The sequence below is a fragment of the Dasypus novemcinctus genome, chromosome 3, assembly GCF_030445035.2.
Source record: "Dasypus novemcinctus isolate mDasNov1 chromosome 3, mDasNov1.1.hap2, whole genome shotgun sequence".
NCBI classification, from domain to species: Eukaryota; Metazoa; Chordata; class Mammalia; order Cingulata; family Dasypodidae; genus Dasypus; species Dasypus novemcinctus.
This window is the reverse complement of record NC_080675.1, coordinates 173,781,172-173,803,169: the sequence shown is the minus strand read 5'-3', so window position 1 is coordinate 173,803,169 and position 21,998 is coordinate 173,781,172. Positions and strand designations below refer to the sequence as shown.

The 21,998-nt window shown below is 37.6% G+C and overlaps 1 protein-coding gene and 1 long non-coding RNA gene across 2 annotated transcripts in view; one reads left to right on the top strand and one right to left on the bottom strand.

Annotated features, from left to right (window-relative positions):
• Window positions 1-19,749, bottom strand: part of LOC131278062 (uncharacterized) — a 50,820-nt gene extending 31,071 nt beyond the window's left edge. Inside the window, exons 1-2 of the long non-coding RNA XR_009185237.1 lie at window positions 19,660-19,749; window positions 19,427-19,507 (exon numbers count right to left, since the gene is read on the bottom strand). This is a non-coding gene — a long non-coding RNA (uncharacterized lncRNA). The remainder of the gene's footprint in view (window positions 1-19,426; window positions 19,508-19,659) is intronic.
• Window positions 1-21,998, top strand: part of HDGFL3 (HDGF like 3) — a 79,264-nt gene that overhangs the window by 51,297 nt on the left and 5,969 nt on the right. The window contains exons 2-5 of the mRNA XM_058294747.1: window positions 4,486-4,562; window positions 13,869-14,007; window positions 14,358-14,516; window positions 17,863-18,009. Coding sequence (XP_058150730.1) covers window positions 4,486-4,562; window positions 13,869-14,007; window positions 14,358-14,516; window positions 17,863-18,009 — 522 coding nt within the window. The remainder of the gene's footprint in view (window positions 1-4,485; window positions 4,563-13,868; window positions 14,008-14,357; window positions 14,517-17,862; window positions 18,010-21,998) is intronic.

Here is a 21,998-nt window from a genome sequence, read left to right as displayed (position 1 = left end):
CAGATATAACTTGTATCTTCATGAGAAAAGAAATCCAAGTCTTTTAAAAATAAAATATTGATTAATATTGCATTTATATTTATTAAATCCAGGAAAAGACAAATAGCTATTTTGAACCCAGATTATCAAAACAGTCTGATTTGTTCAAGGATTCACTTTGATTATACAAATTTGGATTCTAATATTAAAATGCTTCCCTAAAAGGCCATCACATGTAAAGTATTAGAAATTCAGATTATTTATTTCTTGAGGATCCTTATGACCCCTTATATTAGATTTTTGTAACTCTTATTAGTGTTTATAAACCAATTGAAATAGAGTTACTTTCGTTTAGGAAATTTATATCTCATTTCTTAATGCCCTTTTCCAGATAAGTGAAAATGTTTTAAACTCACCCTATTAAGGTAAAGGAGGCATACAGGCTTTTCTCAGATACAGACCACAGAGAACTTGGAGCTTCAGGTCTACAAATTCAGCCACAGGTCAAAGGAAACAGTATACAAACCCACCATTCTAGATCTGAAAGCACTTTTCTCGTTTCCAAGTAGAAGCAAGTTATTTTCTTCTACATGCAAAAAGAATAATGTACCAGATTCTTCTCCATGTCATACCCAAGAGAGAGTTGATCCCCATCAGATTATTATGGGGAATAACTTACTGACTGCATGCGCAAACCAGAACCAAACATAGCCAAGAACCAGAAGCAAAAGTAAAACTACAAAGTCAGGAAAACAAGAACAGTAGAGGAATGGAAATTCAATGAAGATAAAACTCTGTTGCCACTTAGTATTCACTCAAGAGCCAAGGTAAATATTCTAGGGAGGTACACACTTTAATTGGCTCAGGAAGGTGTATCCACTTTATGGTACAGTAATGCTCAAGCTGTTGCTATATGTTAGTTCAGAAGGCCTATAGAATTTTCTTAAGAAACTAAATACCAGGCCCTTTTTCTTGTTCTCTACATTAGAAGTGTATCTCTTCTCCTGTTTATAGTCTTTTCTTGAGTTTAAGCTGTTTATAGGCCCTATAAAAGAAGATTGTTTGTAGGCATTTGTAATTTCTTGCTTGGAGTCCAAAGGAGAAGTTGGCTAGAGATAGACATTTAGGAGTCCATCACAATAATGCCAAAAATTGAAATCATTTAGATGAAACATATATATATATATTTCTATACTTCTTCTTATGGTTAGCAAAATAACAGTAAAAGGGCTAATAATATGTAGAGCAGGAGTTCTTAACCAGGGGTCCACAAAACCCCAAGGGGTCTGTGGAAAGATTTCAAGGGTTCCGTGAGCTTAAATTGGAAAAAAAAAAAAATTTATTATCTTTATTTTCTCTGACCTCTAACTGAAATCTAGCATTTCTTTCACTTATGAATGTATGCAATAAGTTACAATAGTATTCATTTCATATCACATTACACTTGTTACATATCTCGAAAAATCACTTATGTTTACCCATACTTCAAAATTACAATAGTTGTTAGACCAGATGCTAGTTGACTGTCATAAACCTTTCTGCTGCTACTTTCTGAGAAGGGATCTGTGATTTTCACCTGACTGACAAAGGGGTCCATGGGGAAAAAAAGTTAAGAACCCGATTTAGAGACAGTATTTTACCATTTCACATATCACACCTAATCCTTCATACTTCCCACTCACTTCATACCTGACACACCCTACTTCACCTTTGCACCTTCATAATTAACCTTAGAGTGGTATAATTTCATTTACCCACACTTCCATCCTTTAAGGTATCATATCTTTTACTTCTATCTACTTCTACCTTATAATGTTAATATTTTTTTCTTTAACAGTCCATTGTCTTTAAAGGAAATTATGAGAAGAAAAAAAGCAATCTTCTATGTTTACCCACTTAATTATCACTTCTGTTGCTCCTCTTTCCTTCTTATAGATTGAAGTTTCTATGTGGCATATTTTCCTTAAGCCTGAAGAACGCTTTGCAGGTCTGCTTGTAAAAGGGTTCACGCAACTTTTATCTGTTTATATCATGCTCCTTATTTTATATATATAGTGACAGAGTATGAATTGAGGATTATTTATCTTTCAAACTTTAAAGATGCCATTCCATTTCCTTCTGGTCTCCATTATTTCTGATGAGAAGTCAGGGCTATTTTTATTGCTTCTTGTTTATAATGTCTCCTTTTTAGCTAACTTACTTTAAAGATTTTCTCTTTATTTTTGGTTTTCAGTAGTTTGACTATGATTTTTCTAGGTATGGTTTTCTTTGCATTTATTTTGATTGGAATTTGCTTATTTTATTTGCTATATATCAACTTTTTTCATCAAATTTGGGGAATTTTTGACCATTATTCATCTAAATATAATTGTGTCATTCTCTTTTCTTTCTGAGATTCCTATTATATTTATGTGAGATTATTTGATATTGCCCTACAAATCTTTGAGGTAGTTTATATTTTATTGATCTTTTTTACTCTCTGCTGTTCAAATTTGATCATTTCTATTGTCTTCACATTAACTGATTCATTCTTCTACCTCCAGTCTGCTAAGACCATTCAGTGAGTTTTTCCTTTCAGTTATTGTACTTTTCTGTTCTAAACTTTCCATTTGGTTCTTTATTGTTTTTCCATTCTCTGCCAAGATTCTCTGTCAGTTCATTAAGTCCATATGGAGCTGCTTCTCTGTCAGTTCATTAAGTCCATATGGAGCTGCTTTAAGTCTTTGTTAAAGCCAACATCTAAGGCATCTTAGGATCAGTTTCTATTGACTGCTTATTCTCTTGATTATTTGTCTCAACTTTTTTTTTTTTTTTTTTTTGAGGTCCTGGGGGCCAGGGATTGAACCTGGGACCTTGTTGTGAAAAGCTGGCATTCAAGAACTGAGCCACATCAGCGTGCCTGGGTTTTCTTTTTCATTTTATTTTATTTTTATTTTTATTTTATTTTACTTTATTTTATTTTATTTATTTATTTATTTCCTTCTTGTTTGTTTTTTCTAGGAGGCACCAGAAACCAAACCTGGGACCTCCCATGTGGGAAGCAGGCACCCAACTGCTTGAGCCACATCTGCTCCCCTGTTTCTTTTTATATCCAGGAATTTTTATTATGTATTGGACGGTGCTGATGATACATTATTGAGATTCTGGATTCTTTTATTTTTTTCAGAAGAGTAAGTTTATTCTAGTAGACAGTTCTGTTATTGACTGAATCACCTTGAATTTTTATAACTTGGTCTTACACTTTTTTAGGGTGACTCTATAGAAAACCCAAGGTATTTCCCGAACTCACCTAACCTGTTAGGACTCAACCTCTATAATCTATATCCCCTGCAGATCTTGTCAGAGCTTGATTTTAGGCTTTTTTAGGGTGACTGTAGAGTGGGTCTCAATGTCTTGGTCCTTACTCTTCAAGAAAGACGTTCTCCTGTCTTAGCTGAATGCCTGAAGTATTAAAGACGTATTTAAAAGTTTTTGCACTCTGGTAGGGCTGGACCTCCAAAGTCCCCTGAACTGCTTGACTTCAATACCTTGGTTACATTCTCATTCTCATAGTAGCTGCTCTCTAGTTTATCTCTGATAAGTCTTTGTCAAGGACTCACAGGGACTCCCTACACAGACTTCTGGGGCTCCCAGGTACACAGCTTTATCCTCTCCAGAATCTTGTCCTTAAGATTCTAGTCAATTCAGCTGCTCCAGTTTTTTATTCTGCTTCCTCAGCTCACCAGATCCTTGGATCTAGCTCACTGTGCCACACTGTGGAAATTGCCCCAAAGCAGTGAGCTAGAGTAATTGTGAGTCTCTCCTTGTGTATTTCCCTTTTGTCAAGGAATTATAGTCTTTTGCTGCCTGTTGTCCAATGTCTAAGGAATTTGAAATTTTATCCTATCAGAGGTTCTTGACCTTAGCTGTACATAAGAATTGGTAAATCTCAGAAAGGGCTGAAGCATCTTTATTTTTCAAAAGCTCCAGAAGTGATCCAGATACACAGCAAAGAATGATATAAGCAATGAGAAGCTATAGAGGTATTTGAAGAAAGAAAGTGACATAATCAAATCTGCAATTTAAAAGGTAATTCTAGCTTAAATGATAGGGAGAGATCTTATTGCTCAATGTTTACATTTCTAGGGTCTTGAAAAGTGTGTGTGTGTGTGTAATTAGCTATTACCCCCCCAAAAAAAGCACATTTTTTCCATTTATCTTTCATTGTCATTCTTTTGCATTATTTCACTACAACAAATTCCCAAGAGTAATTCTTTTGGGTCAAAGGAAATGAGTAGTTTTGGCTGCTGGCTATGTATTACAATCAACTTATAGTATTACTCCTCATGTGGTGGGCCAAATATGAACTTTATAGTTATTTTGTAGGTTTGGAAAAAATAACGATTAATATCAGCGTAATTTATTTTGAAATTAGCAATAAATTATCAGCAATGTTTATGTCATGTTTATACAAACTATTTTACATTATTTAACTGAATGATTTTTAACTAAATCTATCTTTAATAGATTGATGAACTCCCAGAAGGAGCCGTGAAACCTCCAGCAAATAAGTATCCTATCTTCTTTTTTGGCACCCATGAAACGTAAGTAAATAAAACAACTTAAAGTTTCAACAACTCTAGTTTGATTCTACTAGATTGCATTGTTTGTGGAAGATCTTTATATATTGTTAAAATAGTATAATCAATTATATAAGATTACCAAGCTTAATAATGTATTTTTCTTTATGTAAAGATTTTCCATCATGGAGGACTTTATGATTAAAAGCATTTCTTTGATTTTTTTTTCAAAGCAATTTAATCGAGATATATTTACTTACCATACAGTCCATCCAAAATATACAATCATTGGCTTTTGGTATAATCACAGAGTTGTGTCTTCATCACCACAATCAATTTTAAGCATTTTCATTACTCCAAAAAGGAAAAAACCCCATCTCTTAGCAGTCACACCTCAGTCCTTCTGTCATTCCCTGCTGTACATGACCACTAACCTAATACCATCTCTATAACTTTATTTATATTTACATTTTCTATAAATGGAGTCCAACAATATGTAGTACTTTGGGTCTAGTTTCCTTTATTTAGCATAATGGTTTTCCTGGGTTTTGTTTAAATAATTGGAGGAAGAACATTAAATAAAGGTTATTAATATATTACTATTCACTGTAGTCCATAGTTTGCTTTAGTATATTTTTGCCCATATACCACCCTGTTATTAACAGCTGGTAATAGTAATATACATTTGTTCTAATTCATAGAAGAGCATTTTACATTTGTACTATTGACCACACATCGTCCACAGCAGGGTTCACTATGTTATACATTTCCAAGTTTGATCCTCTAACATTCCTTCTAGTGACATACACGACCCTAAACTTTCCCTATCAACCACAATCACACCTACATATCACTGTTATTAATTAAATTCATTATAATGTACTACAATCACTTACATCCATTTCCAAACATTTTACAATCAGACTTATTACAAATTCTGCATAAATTAACCTCAGTTTCCCATTCTCTATCCTCGTCTATCTTCTGGTGACCTATATTCATGAAATAAACTGCATGAGTTTGCTTATTATATTTTGTTCATACTAGTGAGATCATAACAATATTTGTCCTTTTGTGTCCAACTTATTTCATTCAACACAATGTTTTCAAGGTTGATTCATGTTGTTGCATGCATCAAGACTTCATTTCTTCTTCCAGCTGAATAATGTTCCATTGTATGTATATACCACATTTTGTTTACCCATTCATCAGTTGATGGACACTTGGGGGTTGTTTCCATCTTTTGGCAATTGTGAATAATGCTGCTATGAACATAGGTGTATAAATGTCTGCTTTGCCTGATAACAGTTCTTCTGAGTATTTATCTCATACTGGGATTGCTGGATCATATTGGCAGTTCTATATTTAGCTTCCTGAGGAACTGCCAAACTATTTTCCACAGTGTCTGTACCATTGTACGGACCCACCAATAGTGAATAAATGTTATTACTCCATATCCTCTCCAACATTTGTCGTTTTCTGGGTTTGTTTTTTTTAATAGTAGCCATTCTAGCTGTCAGCTCAGACCGCTAAATTCCAGTTCTGAGGACAGCTGCAGTTTCAACCCACCCAGGTCAGAAAGTAGCCGGCAGCCTCTGTTTCAGCCCCACCTGTGGCAGGGGAAGAACTGGGGCTGATTGAGAGACGCAGTAACTTCTCTGGGTGGCAGGGAACAAGTTGTTGAATGATGGCTCTTCTCCAAGAAAGAGAGTGGGGACAGGTCCTGCACAGGCTGCAGTGGTTGATTAAAGAATTCAGATTGCAGTGTCTGGGATCTGAGCAACAGTTTCAACCCACCCCACCGAGGAGCAGCTGGCAGCTTCTGTCTCAACTATGCCCCTGTCAGGGGTAGAGATGGTTGAGAATTAAAGGCACATTAGAACTTCAGGAACAGTTGGCTGAAAAACACTGTCTCCTGGGCACATCAGGAAGGCACAAATTTGGGGCGCTATCAAAGAGCAAAGGCAGCCTCTCGAGTCCCCTCTGTAGGTCACTTTGAACCCAATCTGACACCCCCTTTGTGGGATCCTGGGCCTGTTTTGACTGGGGAAAACTAACTCAAAGGTCATCTCCAGGGAGACTTTCCTACCAAAATTAGCCCTCCAGGTAAAAGCAGCTAGAGATAATGAAAGGAATGTTAAAAATATAGAGAGAGGCAAATCAAAAACAAACAGAACAGATCAACATTCCCAGAATAGGACAGGGGAAAGGCAGCTTTCTTCTGAGAATGAAGCAATTATACAAATAGTGCAATCTCAAAAAGTGTACCATATATCCAGGGCAAGAATCAGATGAATAAGAGCTGAAAATAATCTGATAAAACAGGAGCTATTCTAAAAGTCTAAAATAAATTGAACTAAGTGTCAAAAAAGAGCTTTAGTACAAAGCCGATCAACAAGAAAACCCTAGGCAAGAGAGAGAAACTGACATCCAGTATAAATGTATCAAGAAAATAAGATGCCTAGAAACTAGCAAAAAATAACAAGCCACACTAAGGAACAGGAAGATATGGCTGCTCAAAGGAACAATTTAAACTTTCAGAGAGAGAACAGGATTTGAAACAACTAATCTGATGTTCAGACAAATCTGCTAAATCAATTCAAGGAGATGGCTAAAGAGATAGAGGATATTAAGACACTGGGTGAACATAAAGAAAAACTAAGAAAGCATGCAAAAACAAACAATAGATCTTATGGGAATGAAAGGCACAATAGATAAAATTAAAAATACATTAGAGGCAGGGAGCAGGTGTGTCTCAGTGGTTGAGTGCCTGTTTTCACATGTATAAGGTCCCAAATTCAATCCCTGGTACCGCCAAAAAAATACATTAGAGGCATACAGCAGCAGCACTGAAGAAGCAGAAGAAAGGATTTAACAAGCTAGAAGACAGGGCATCTGAAATCAAGCAGACAGAAGAAGTGATTGAGAAAAGAAAGGAAAAAATTGAGCAGAGGGAATAAAATACCAGCACACAGTACATAGATATCTTGCTTTTGATTGTCATTTCTGTTGCTGCTTAAATGTTGGGCATCACCTAGAAGTATCCTTTAGGATACTTTGAAATCCTGGGATAGGTCCCTTACCATTCTCAGTAATTTCCTTTTTTTTTTTTTAAAGATTAGATTACAGCTTTATTGTATTTTTTTCTCCCCCTTCCCCACCCCAACCTGCTGCTTTTGCTGTCTGTGTCCATTTGTTGTGTGATCTTCTGTATCTATTTCTCTTCTTGTCTTTTCTTCTCATCTTTCACCTTTAGGATTCACCAGGCTTCGATCCCAGGGATCTCTGATGTGGAGAGAGGTTCCCTGTCATTTGCGCCACCTCAGGTCCTGGTCTCTGCTGCACTTCACCTTGACTCTCCCCTTAGTCTCTCTTTCGTTGTGTCATCATCTTGCTGCGTGACTAATTTGCATGGGCACTGGCTCACCACGCAGGCACTTGGCTTTGGTGTGCAGGCACTGGCTCACCACATGGGCACTGGCTCACCGCATGGGCACTTGCGAAGGCACTTGACTCACCGCGTGGGCACTGGCTCACCGCATGGGCACTTGCGAAGGCACTTGACTCACCGCGTGGGCACTGGCTCACCGCATGGGCACTGGCTCACCGCATGGGCACTTGCAAAGGCACTCGCTCACCGCATGGGCACTGGCTCACCGCATGGGCACTGGCTCACCACATGGGCACTCAGCTCGCAATGCGGGCACTCATGTGGACACTGGGCTCACCACGTGTGCACTTGGCTCACCACACAGGCACTTGGCTCACCACACAGGCACTGACTTTCCGCGCAAGCACACTTTCTCTTCTTTTTCACCAGGAGGTCCCAGGGATTAAACCCGGGTCCTCCCATATGGTAGGCGGAGGCCTTACCACTTGAGCCACATCCATTTTCTCTCAGTAATTTCTTTTATTGTGCTTATATATTTCCCTTCTAGAGAAACTTCTGTTCATATTCATAATATGTTTTCTCAGGCTTTTTAAACTTTCTGAGCCCTAAAGCAAAGATTCTGTCTTTTTAAGGGTTTCTGTATATTGGGGTACAGGCTAAACTGCTATAATAAAATAATCTGAAAATATAATATATCAAACAGAGAAGTTTATTTCCTTTGAAACAGTCCAGGGGTAGGCTGGTAGTCGATCAGGGTGGGTAGATTCCTCTGCTCTAGGGGACCTGGGTTTCTCTGTCTTACTGTCCTGTCATTTCCTGCACTGTTGCCCTTGTCTGCTTATTAAAAACCTTGCAAGATGGGAAACGGACTTTGGCCCAGTGGTTAGGGCGTCCGTCTACCACATGGGAGGTCCGCAGTTCAAGCCCCGGGCCTCCTTGACCCGTGTGGAGCTGGCCCATGCGCAGTGCTGATGCACGCAAGGAGTGCCGTGCTACACAGGGGTGTCCCCCGCGTAGGGGAGCCCCACGCGCAAGGAGTGCACCCATAAGGAGAGCCGCCCAGCGCGAAGGAGGGAGCAGCCTGCCGAGGAATGGCGCCGCCCACACTTCCCGTGCCGCTGACGACAGCAGAAGCGGACAAAGAAACAAGACGCAGCAAAAAGACACAGAAAACAGACAACCGGGGGAGGGGAGGGGAATTAAATAAATAAAAAATAAATCTTTAAAAAAAAAAAAAAAAAAAAACCTTGCAAGAATGAGAGATGGCTGCGTAGGAAATTGAAAAACATAGTTTCTAGCTGAGCAACTATGTGGCTGCTTAAAAAACATTGGGAGGGATAATTAATAAAAGGAAGAAGAGGAGAATGATAAATGGGAATAGTTGGCAATCTCTGACATATTAGGTATGTATGTGGTTACTTACAACAAGGAAAATATGGAGTAGAAATTGCAAATGTGGGGAAAAGGTAAAAACTATCACAAAATCCTGAGTCTGCAAATTCAGGGTTATCCTTCAGGTTCATTTGAATGTTAGTAGAGCTAGGCTTGAACTTTTTCTTAGCTTAATGTCTCTCCCTCTTCTGGCATCTTCCTCATGTGAGAAATAGTTGTGTTTTCTTTCAGACAATTAGTTTTTGTGTTTTTTCATTTGTTTTTTGTTTTAATCTAATGGATACTGTGAGTTATGCAACTGATCATGTTTTCCTCAGAGAGGTTGCTAGAAAGCTAAAAATGGATTTACCTAAAATAAGTGCATAAGACTTTGTGATATGTATTTTTGTATTTGCTTTATTCTTTTATATATATATTTGTTTTTTTTTAATTAGAGAAATTTTAAACTTAGAAAACAATCATGCATAATATGCAGAATTCCCATACATCACCCCTCCACCAACACCTTGCATTGTTGTGGAACATTGTTACAGATTTTGAAAGAACATTATCAAAATATTACTACAAGCTGTGGTTCATACTTACATTTGGTATATTTTTTCTGTACACCTGCCTATTAACACCATGTATTAGTATTGTACATTTGTTACAGTTCATGAGGGAACACTCTCGCGTTTGTGCTGTGAAGCACAGTCCATCCCAAAGGTACACTCAGTGACTCTCACTTTCATCACAGAGTTGTGCAGTCGTTGCCTCAGTAAATTTTAAGTTTTCCTTAGTACAGAAGAAAAAAATCCCATACCCCCCTCTTATTGACCCTTAGCATTGATATAGTGCCTTCTTTGACATTGATGGAGGAATATTAAAATATTGCTGTTAACTATCATCGTAAGTTACATTAATTTTATATTTCCCCTGCATCACCATATTACCACCTTGTTATTTGCCCCATTCTTGCCTTATTTTATGTCTGTACCATTGTTTTGCTTTTTCTGTAGGACCTTTTTCTAAGTGATTTGGTTGCTAAATACATAGGGGATAAGGCAGGATTTAGTAAGCAAAATCATCACATTTCCACTGTATACACTCAAATCAACCATTTATAACATTATATGGTTGCTTATTCTGTAAGGCACTGGAAATTAAAAAGGCGCCCTTAAAGAGCTTGCCATCTGATATATGTAAAGAAATTCCAGTGAATGGGGTGAAGAGTTTCACAGAGCTGTTTCTTATAGCATCCTTAATATAAGTCAATGGCATCATTCCAAGTCTCGATTTAGTAAAAGCAGTTCTACCAAAGACCAATATAATGTAGTTCATATGTGAGATTTTTCAAGTTTGACCATCTAGGTATAGATTTGAATTATCTGGAGAATGAATGAGCTTCAAACAATATGCCATAAACTTTGATTCAGCTGAACTTTTCCTAGGTATTGGGTTCCCTGAACCAGAAATTATATGCTATAGCAAATACTTAATATTCAATCTTTCTGAAGACAGAAATTGTATCAGTGTTGCTTACCACTATTTACACAGTGCCTAACACAGTGTCTGGTCTGTGGTAGGTGTTTAAAAAATATCTGTTAAATGAATTAAAATTAATGAAGCAAATGAAGAAAATAAACCCAAAGCTATGAGTAAGGTGGGGAACTTTTAACAAGAAAGCTGTATTAGCTCTGCATGCAGGTCAGCTAGCCAAAGGAGTACCCCCAGGCTGGGCCAGGATTCTCCTCAGAGCAGGGCTTTGAATCTGTTCTAATGCTCAGACATACAGGTGCCTGGAGCCCCAAGTTCTTCTGCTCCTTATAACTTGACTCCAGTAATTTTAGTCTGGACAGTTTTGAAGGCAGCTTTGGCCAGGGGAAAAAATATATTATCCCTTGAGCATATAATTTTGAACAATTTTATTTTCTGGCCTACTCTTTATATTTGTAAAGCCTCTAGCAAAGTAACCAACTGAGAGAGGATTTGATTTATGGAATTATCTATAATCCAGAAAAGAGCAGGTTGTCCATCAGAAACAAGGACCTCTTTTTTTTTTTTAGGAAATACCTTTTTTGTGTTTTTTGTTTGTTTGTTTGTTTGTTTTAAGATTTATTTTTTATTTATTTCTCTCCCCTTCCCCACCCCTCCCCGCCTCGCCCCCCAGTTGTCTGTTTTCTGTGTCCATTCACTGTGTGTTCTTCTGGGACCACTTCTATCCTTATCAGCAGCACCAGGAGTCTTGTGTTTCTTTTTGGTGCATCATCTTGTGTCAGCTCTCTCTGTGCGGTACCATTCTTGGGCAGGCTGCACTTAACTTCACGCTGGGCAATTCTCCTCACGGGTGCACTCCTTGTGCGTGGGGCTCCCCTACGTGGGGGACACCCCTGCATGGCCGTGGCACGGCACTCCTTGTGCGTATCAGCACTGCGCATGGGCCAGCTCCACACGGGTCAAGGAGGCCCGGGGTTTGAACTGTGGACCTCCCGTGTAGTAGGAGGACACCCTATCCACTGGGCCAAGTCTGCTTCCCTTTACATGCTTTTTGATTAATATGTTCCATAACCTAATAAATTATTTCTGGGTTCAATGAGATGGAGTCATGCTGACTGAGCAACTAAAGATGAATAAGTAGAGAAAGTTTGATGAGTCTTAAATAGCTATGGGGTCAGAAAGCTTACCCAGGTATTTTTATCTACTCAAAGTTTTTGATAAGCTGGTCGATGTTAAAGGGCACTACTGAAACCCAGTCAGAAAATGGAATTTACAAAGATCAACAGTAATAAACAACTTAGAGTCTCAAAGCTTTAAATATCAGCTCTTTGCTGATAATTTCCAAGTTTATATCTCCATCTCAGACCTTTCCTCTGAACTCCAGAATCATCTCTCCAATTGCCTAGTTAACATTTCTTCTTGGACATATAACTGGGATTTCAAGCTCAATGCATCCAAAACTGAGTTCTGGCCTATTCTACACAAAATTTTTCATCTCAATTAATGTCAATTCCATTCTTTCAGTTGGTGAGTCCAAAACCTTGATGATACCCTTAAACCACTCTTTCTCTCACATGCCATATCCAGCCCCATCACCAAATTATTTTTTGAGAGTGATTTCAGAATTCACCCATTTCTCACCAACTGCAGTGCGTACATCCAGGTCCAAGTCCTCATCATTACTTCAGTAACCTTCTAATTAGTCTCCCTTCTTCCATCCTAGTACCCAGCACTTCAGTACAGCAGCCAGAGTGGCCCCCTTAACACATAAAGTGTCACTTCTCAAAGACTCTGATGGCACCCTAGCTCACTCAGAGCCCTTGTAGTGGCCTCCTAAACCTTCCATAATCTCTTCCCCCACCCTTTTACTTTTTTGACCTCATCTCATACTGCTCTTTCTTTCACGCATTTTACTCTAGCCACACCGCCCCTTCTGTTTCTCACCTCAGAGCCCTTGCACTTGCTCTTCCTTCAGCCTGCTATGTTCTTCCTCAGATAAGTGCTTGGGTTGCCCCTTCACTCCTTTAATTCCTTACATAGATGTTCTCTTTTCAGTGAGGTCTTCCCTAATATGTATAGCTAAAGTTGTAAAATTTACCCTCAGTCCTTCCCATCCCCCTTCCTTTCTTTACTTTTTTCCTTAGCACACTTACTATGTATTTATCTTTTTGTTGTCCAGACCTCCCACCCCCACCACTAGACACAGAGGTATGCTCCATAATGACAGAGGTGTTTGTCTCTTTGTTCTCTGCAGAATCCTCAGCACTTCTGGAATAGTGCCTGACACATAATAGATATTTAAGCAATATTTGTTGAATGAATTAATAAATGAATCTTAGACTATGTTGTAAGCATGTCATGGTGTCTCCAGGCTGTGGACCTCCACAGTCTCATTCGCCAGATTAATATCTTAGCTAATTATGCTGAAGACTCAGGCTTGAATGCTGGGATCTATTAGTCAGCCCCAGGATTTATTCATTTTGTTCTATAACTGATTAATTTAGGATTAGGTTTAAATTGAATAAGATTTTATCTGCCTTGCCACTTATGTTTTTTTTGTTGTTGTTGTTGTTTTGTTCTGCTTTGTTTTGCTTAGTGCCTTATTAAGCACTAATATGATTTTTTAATTTATAGAACTCTTAGTGAACAAGTATGCTAATGTGTTTACGTCATTACTGTGACTCTCACAAGGCTCTTTTCTAATCCTATGGTACATTAGCAAAGCTAAGTCTTAGTTTAAGATGATGATTTAAGTGATCAGAGTAGATTCTTTAATGCTATTTGTTTAACTAAAAATCAATTTTAAAACAAAGAAGAAATGGTTAATTTAAAGGTAAAAATCAAAGTAGTACCACCCAGGGTTGCTGGCTTGTATGCCTGGCTATCCATTTTCCCTGCCTTGAAGTCTACATCTAAAACATCTCATGATATGTGCCTAACTCAAGAGTGTTTATATATGCTTTATATTTGTTTACTGAAATATGCTATGATACCTTAGTAGGTACTGATATTAAAAATATATTACATTCAAAGACCATAGTGTCAATTCTATTTTTAATGTATCTCTGCAGTGCATTTCTAGGTCCCAAAGACCTTTTCCCATATAAGGAATATAAAGACAAGTTTGGAAAGTCAAACAAACGGAAAGGATTTAATGAAGGGTTATGGGAAATAGAAAATAACCCAGGAGTGAAGTTTACTGGATACCAGGTAATAGTTTACCTCATTGTCACTTACTATGTCTCATTTCTTTGCATTTAACTGTTTTGTTTTATTTTTTTACCCTTTTTTATATGTCCTTTGCACTAATGGTTACTTTCCAGCCATTTGAAATCAGAATTCTTTTTGGCTTCAGTAGCATTTTATATTTAAATGTAACTGTGTTAACCAGGCTTCCAATCAAGTGGTCACTGGAAAATTGAGGTTGTCAGTCCTTTATTTTGAAAATCTTTTGAAACAAAGCTGAACTCTTTGAAATTAAAATAGAATGATTCTTTTCACAGTCTGTGTTCTTTGTGGCATTTCTAAAGAATCTAATTAGCTAATATTTTATTTCTAAGGCAATTCAGCAACAGAGCTCTTCAGAAACTGAGGGAGAAGGCGGAAATACTGCAGATGCAAGCAGTGAGGAAGAAGGTGATAGAGTAGAAGAAGACGGAAAAGGCAAAAGAAAGAATGAAAAAGCAGGCTCAAAACGGAAAAAATCATACACTTCCAAGGTTACTGAGAAACATTTTCCATTGTCATTACTGTCACATGCATGTACATTAAAAGTTTTCAGATTACTTTTAATTCATTTTTGGGTACCTATAAATATACTAGATTCTCTGGAGCCTTTGCCTTGAAAGGAAATAATATAGCAGAGGAGAACAAGACAACTAGCCTTGGATGCAAGAGCAGCCTGGCTTTTGACTGTTCAGGTCTAATTTGACTGCACATTTGGTCAGAACATACCACCTTCTCAGTTGGAGGAGAACTGATCTTAAGGATGTATGACTTTTCCTCCTACAATAACCTCCAGATGAGCTCTGAAGAATTTAGGAACACAGGAGACTCAGTATGATTCAGGACTGTCTATGTACCTATGTAAATGCACATACAATCTCTTGTCTTTCTGCTTCAAAGAATGTGCTTTGGCTCTGTTTATTCAGCTTTTATATTTCCTGGTCACCTATTCTATGCCAGATGCTATACTGGGTATACAATGATATAAAAGCCATGTATTCAAACTATTAAATGCCTAGGCTACCTTAGGTAGCCTAGTTAATTTAGGATGGCATATTACAATACATAGAAGCTCATCAGGCAATAATAAATTAAATAAAATCAATTCAAGTGGGTGTTTAAGCGAAGTCCATAATGCTAAAAGAAAGTCAACCTAAAAAATAACTGCCATAGAAGCAACAGTCTGACAGGGAAAATTCTAATTATGTTTGTTGACATTTATAAACTTTATCCCCATCCAAGGCAAATACCATGTTTTTCATTAGGTGCACAGGAAGTAATACTACATTCATACAATATTATGGTATGCAATTGGGTAGACTTTATTGGCTGCCAAAATAAAATGTTCATAATCTGATAAACTCTTGGTTTTTAAGGAGTGTCCTAAGTATATCCAGCCTTACACTAAATACCAGAATCTAAATGGAAGTATTTATACAAAGTATTCAGTCATGTGACAGACTGAATCATAGTGAAACCTGTACCAATCTTTAATCTTCAAGGACCCATTTATCTTGCTTTCATTTTCTTAAAGGTGAACAATTTCCATAATCTCATAGCTTTTTCAGTTGCATTTCTGAATTATTACTTGAAAAACATAGACTTTGAATTTGTAAATCTAGGATCAGGTCAATCCTCTGTTTAAAACCATCATTAATTTACTGTTACATTTGGAATAAAATCCAAACTCCTTAATATGGCCTACAAGTCTGCATGACCTGACTGTCGCCTGCCTCTCCCCCCTTGTCTCATGGCACTCTCCTGCTTGCTCATGATTCTCCAGCCACACCTGCCTCCTTTCAGCTCAGGAACATGCTGAACTCTTCCCTGTCTCAGAGCTCTTCTGCTGCATTCCTTTCCCTCTGCTGCACCTCTGGCTGGCTCTTCCTCCCACACTCCCCTTTCAGGTCTTAGCATAAACTTCAGCTTATCAGAAAGGCCTGACCATCCTATCTAAAGTAGCTCCTCTTACTCTGTCATTCCCTCTGTCATTCATTTCTTCACAGACCTTTTCATAATTTATTATTTACCTAGCTATTTTTTTACTGTGTGTCCCACCCCTCGATTGAACTGTAAGTTGCATGAGGGCAGAAATGGAACTGGATTTGCCTACCATTACCTCTTTAGCAATAAAAGTATGGATTATTCATATTTGAACCATAACAGATACTAGAAAATTAGATGTCAAAAAGAATTTACATTCAAATTATTTACTGTATACAGTACTGCTAGTCAGAGAACCTTACAACAAACTAAGCTGATAATCATGATACCAAATCACTTTAGTTTAAAAAGAAAGATTGGAACAATTGGCAACACAACCATATGAAGACCACATTGACCAAACAATGAGAGTTCTTCCCAAAACTTATAGGCATTCCAATCATCTGAATATATGCACAGTAGAAGCTTTGTATTTGTTACCAAATACAGGTTGGCAGACAGATTTCTTTGTAGAATACTGAATTTGACCCTGGAGTAAAAAAACTAGTAATGCCCTAATTCTAGTCTATATATACCAAATTCTGGTAATACATATAAAATCACTTAGAAAGTTACTCATAAATATCCTTGACAAGCATTATAAATTTTAAGGAGTTGTACATTATTGTCTATGAGCACTACATATCAAGGACTTTTATTTGAGAATCACCATATAAAGCAATGAACCACATTTCAAAAATTATATTGTATTTACTAGAACAAAAAATATTCCTCTTTATATTACTTACTTAACTTATGCAACTGTAGACATTCCACATTAGATTATTAAATTCCTGTTTTCCCTTTGTGAACAAAAGTAAAAATAAAAAAAAACTCATTTTAAGCTGATATTTTGGGCTTGGTTGATAGTTTCAGTTAAGTGAAATAAAAGCAACATTACTATATATTCCATTACATGGCTAGAAGATATTTCCTCTTAGGAAGTTGCATTTTTAAAAAATTGATTGAGGAAGCGCCACTTTGCTCATTCAGTTCTGGAAGACCAAAAGTGACTTGTCTGAATCAGTTTTGCCTTAGCTCTTGTTTGCCACATACCTAAAGAGTCTTAAAATACCTCAAAAAGGAACTGTTAGCAAATGCTATATTTTATTTTCTTAAAGATGCATAATTCGGGCCAGCTTTTTGTTATTTTAATACTACTTTGCTAAGCAGCTCTTGCTATAAGCTGTAATTGTATTTTTCTCTTGTTCTAGAGTTCATCTTGATTTCAAATACAAGATGACAAGAACCACAGTGTGTTTACCAGCAGAGCTTTGGTTTCTTAAATAACTATACATAATTAGGAAGATTGAAGTTATTTTGTATCACACAGTGATGTAAAAGTTTTGTCCAGATGATTCCATGTACCTCATTAACCAAACAGTTTGTACAGGTGTCTCAATGTAAATAACTATATGTGATTTTGGATCGTTTGCCTAACTTCCCTGGACCTTGATAAAATGGTAGGGAAGGACATATATGACCTTGAGGTGATTTCCAGTTCTGTTAAATTCTATATGGTTTCCCTATGGACAGATTGCCTTCCTAAGGCCATCCAGCTATATTTATTCATTGATATTGTTCTGCTTTTAGTGATACAGTGTCACACTGCTGAAAAGAACTAAGAGGTCATTTAGTCCACTTCCTTTCTAGATGATAAAACTGAAGCCCAGTGAGATGAAATCACTTGTTCAAGGTCACCTCGCTCAGCTTTGGTACCTTGCGTGTTTTATCTATAGAAACTGTATCAAGTCACAAAGACTGGATGTAGATCACCTACTTCTGGATCTCTTACTTACACTTGTGCATTTGGATTTCTACTTTTAACTATAATTTTTAACTGGTCCAAACATTTAGAAATCCTCTAAACAGTTCCGGAAATCTCCAGGAGATGAAGATGACAAGGATTGCAAAGAAGAAGAAAACAAAAGCAGCTCTGAGGGTGGAGATGCTGGCAATGACACAAGAAACACAACTTCAGACTTGCAGAAAACGAGTGAAGGGGTAAGAATATGCATTGATACTCTCTTACTTTCCATTAACTTAGAAAATATTTTGCTTCAGAATCCGGATCCATATCTCAATATTAGTAAATGTTATATTAGTTAACAGAGAAATATACTCAGCCTATTATATACATCCACTTACATCTCCTAAGTAAGTGATTGAAGCTAAATTATGAAAACAAAAGAAAGCAAAGTGGAAAATACACTTACCCGTCAATTTGGAACTATCTGAACAGGTTTGTTCTCTCTTCAACTTCAGAGTCTTTTTTGAGATGTGATGTATTGAAATAAGGCCACCTCAAAATTTGATGCAGTATTACTTTTGTTCAAAATAAGATATTACTTCTTTTCTAGTAGTAGAATGTAATTTAAACTACCCATGGAGACTTTAAATATTTAAATATTTAAGTTTTGTTATTTATTGTACCCATGGGGACAGATATGTCCCTTTCACTCTTAAATTTTATTAACCTCTGTTAACTTCAAAGTCACAGGCAACTGCACCTTTGTAAAACAGTTATTGAAGGGAAGTTTGCCCCTGGGAATGTCCATCAGTCTTTTGGCGCTCAGAACACTAGTTGGACAGCAGCAAATCATTTTAAAAGAATAACCCATGATGCTATTCTTCTGGTAAATTATGCTTTCAGCTGAGTTCTTACCTTTTTATGTCAGTCCTGCTTACCTCTCACCTCTCTCCTTCCACCCTTTATCCATAATCACTCCTAAGGTATTACGATTCTAATTGTTCTCTTATTCTTTTTACCCAGTTCCACCTTACTCTGTCCTATCCCCATCTTCCTTATTCTGACCCCTCTTCCAATAAATAGTTCTATTTTTGCCTGCAGTCCTCCCAGGGACATATCTGCCAACATTTGCTGAGGACTTAATCACCTGCCTCACTTGATTTTCCTTTTAATCTACTTGCTACCTTCACAGGTAGCTTTAATATGCATATAGCAAAGCAGCTTTTCTCCCCTTCACAGGGGAGGAAGCACTGTCCTCAGGAAAACCAGGTTTCACTTAGTACAAGTCGGTGAGTAGAGAATCTTATCTTGGAAATTCAAATGAGGGATGTCGTTTGCTAATGACTGACTCTGATTCCTGTGGGCAGGGGGTGGGGGCAGTGAAAGAGATTGAGGAGGTAGAGGGTTTGGACATCAGGAGATGAGGTCATAAAAGGAGATGTTCAGAGCTGACTGGGATGAGAGTCCAGGAAGTGATCAATGCTCTGGAGCCTGTCTGTGGTGACTGAAGTAAGCAAGGATAAAGGGCATTAGGATAAAGGCCTGATGGTCTCAAGGCAGGTGGTGGTAGTGAGGGTATGAGTATTGATAGGGGAAGGAGAAAAAAGGTTATTACAAGGAACCTACAGGGTTCTGGGCCCGCCCCTCCCCTTACTCCCAGAGGCTCTCTACCTCCTCACTCCTGCCGATGGAAGCTGAGTCGAGAAGGACAGGCTCTCTTATCCAGAAACTTGAAACTCCCCTGCTTGATTCCTGTGGATAGAAATGTGGGGGTTACTAATATCTGTAGCTAGAAAGACATCATGGATCAACTGGCTTAGACCTGCTGTGTTAGTTGTCTATGCCAAGTAACAAATTGTCCCAAAAACTTGTGGCATAAAACATCATGGATTCTTGGCAGGTACCTGGATTGAGTACTCTGAGCCTGGGTCTCTTGCAAAGCTGAGTAGGAGCTCAGATCCCATCTTAAGGTACAACTCAAGTGGATCCTCTTCCAGGTTCACTCAAGTAGTTGTTGGCAGGATTCCTTTCCTCACAGTTGTTGGGCTGAGGTCCTCAGTTCATGAGTTGTTGGCCACAGGCCTCCCTTAGTTCCTTGCCACATCAACCTCGCCCTAAAGCAGCTTACAACATAACAACTGGCTTCATCCAAGCAAGAGAGAGAATGCCAGCAAGTCAGAAGTCAGTCTTTTGTAACCTAATCTCAGAAGTGACAGCCATCTTACCTAATTTTCTTTAGAAGCAGTCACTAAATCCAGCCCATCTCAAGAAGAGGCGATTACACAGGGTGTGAATACCAGCAGGCAGGGAGCCATGTCAGAAGGCTGCCCATCCCTGAACAACCCACTGATATAAAGGGATCAGAACTGGCTTAGACCAGTTAGGTTCCACCCACCCGGGGAGCTGGAGTCAAGTCCCCAAATGGTAAGGCTACCACACAGTTGAGGCAGGAGGGGCACAATTGGGGCAACAAAGGATAGAGGAATTGTTGGGGAGACAACCAGAGTGTTCATTCTAACCACTAACCAGTATCCAGGCCTGGATTCTTCTGACCCCAAGCCTTTTGGTCTTTCTAGAATACAGTGCTGCCTCCTATGTCTCCCCTTTGGCCCCAAGATCAAGTCCAAACTGCTTTTTCCAAGATATAATGCCCTTCACAGTGTAACTCCAATTTATCTTTCCAGCCTCATCTGTCACCATTTCGTCTCGTTCATTCTAAGCCAGTAGATCATCAAACTTTTGTTCTCAAGACCTTTATACTCTTGAAAATTGGGGGCTCCAAAGAATTTTTTGTTCATATGTTATAGCTACCAGTTTAATTAGAAATTAACAGAAATTTTAAAATATTTGTTAATTCATTTAAAATAGTATAAATAGCATATTTTATGAAAAATAACTAGTTTTCCCAAGAAACATTTTTAAGAATGATATTGTTTTACGTTTTTGCAAATCTGATGTCTGTTTTAATAGAAGACAGTTGGATTTGAATATCTGTTTCTGCATTCAGTCTGTTGTGATATGTTATTTTGGTTGAAATATATGAAGAAAATATGGCCTCATACAGATCGGTTGTTGAAAAATGGAGATAGAAGTATTTTACTAGTTTTTTTCAAATAAGTATGAATATTCTTCTTTGATATTACACTGATTAAGTGGTAGTTTCTTAAAGATTAGTTGCAATGTGGAATCTGAACTTTTCATACTGTTAACATTAAAAGCCATTGGTCTCTCTAGCACTTTAAATAGCTCTCTTACCCATGCATGATTTAATATCATTCATTGGTCATTTAGGAAACATTGGTTTGCTGAGTTATGTAGGCCATCCAAATGTTGATCCATTTCATTATAAAATATTTTTAAATTACGTTTGTTAATATCAGCACTTGTCTCATCAGAAAAGTTTTTAAGCATTGGGAAACTTGAAAGATTCAGATTTTCCAAAAGTATAATTTGCAATTAAAAGCTCAAATTTTATCATTAGCAGCCAACACTGTCAGTTGTTTTCCTTTAAGTAATAGGCTCACTTTGTTAATTTTTGAGAAAGTGCCAAATATCCATCTGAAAAATCATAGTTTGTCATTCTTTCATATAGAAATGGTGTCCCATGAAAAAAGAAATCCTCATTCCTTCTACTGCCCTATAGCTTCTGCTTACTGCCTCCTGAGTATTCTTCAGTTTTGTGCCACCCTACAGCCTCTCAGTGTGCCTCACATTCAGATACCTCTAGAGGGAATCTGATTGGATTACCAGCCAGTATTTAATATAGCGGTGCACAGAGCATGGCAACCAGTGCCAAAGGAGCTGCTGCAGGCTGCTTACTCAGAGGAAACTTCAGGTCTGGAACACTCAGTGCCAGGTCCAGAGCATAGACCATATGAATTAGCAATATATTATGTTTCTGTACATAGGTGCAAATAGGGTGCTTATGCTATGTTTAAAAAAAACTCATATTTTATAGTTTTCTTTTACAAACACCTCTTTGATATCACTTTGTTTAGAAACAAAAGCTTGTCCTTAAAATTATGATCACCTGGTGCTGTCTTTTATTGGGCATTAATAATAATCTCAAGCTGCTGTGGGACCATCTGTCCCAAAATGATCTTTATTATGGAGTGAATAGCTGTTACTATGAATTTTTACCAATGTAATAATAGAATATATTGCCTTTTCATTAAGACTAATAAAAAGACATTATTAAAGGAGGTTTCTTTGGTTAATGAACAATTTTTTGTTTTAATGGATA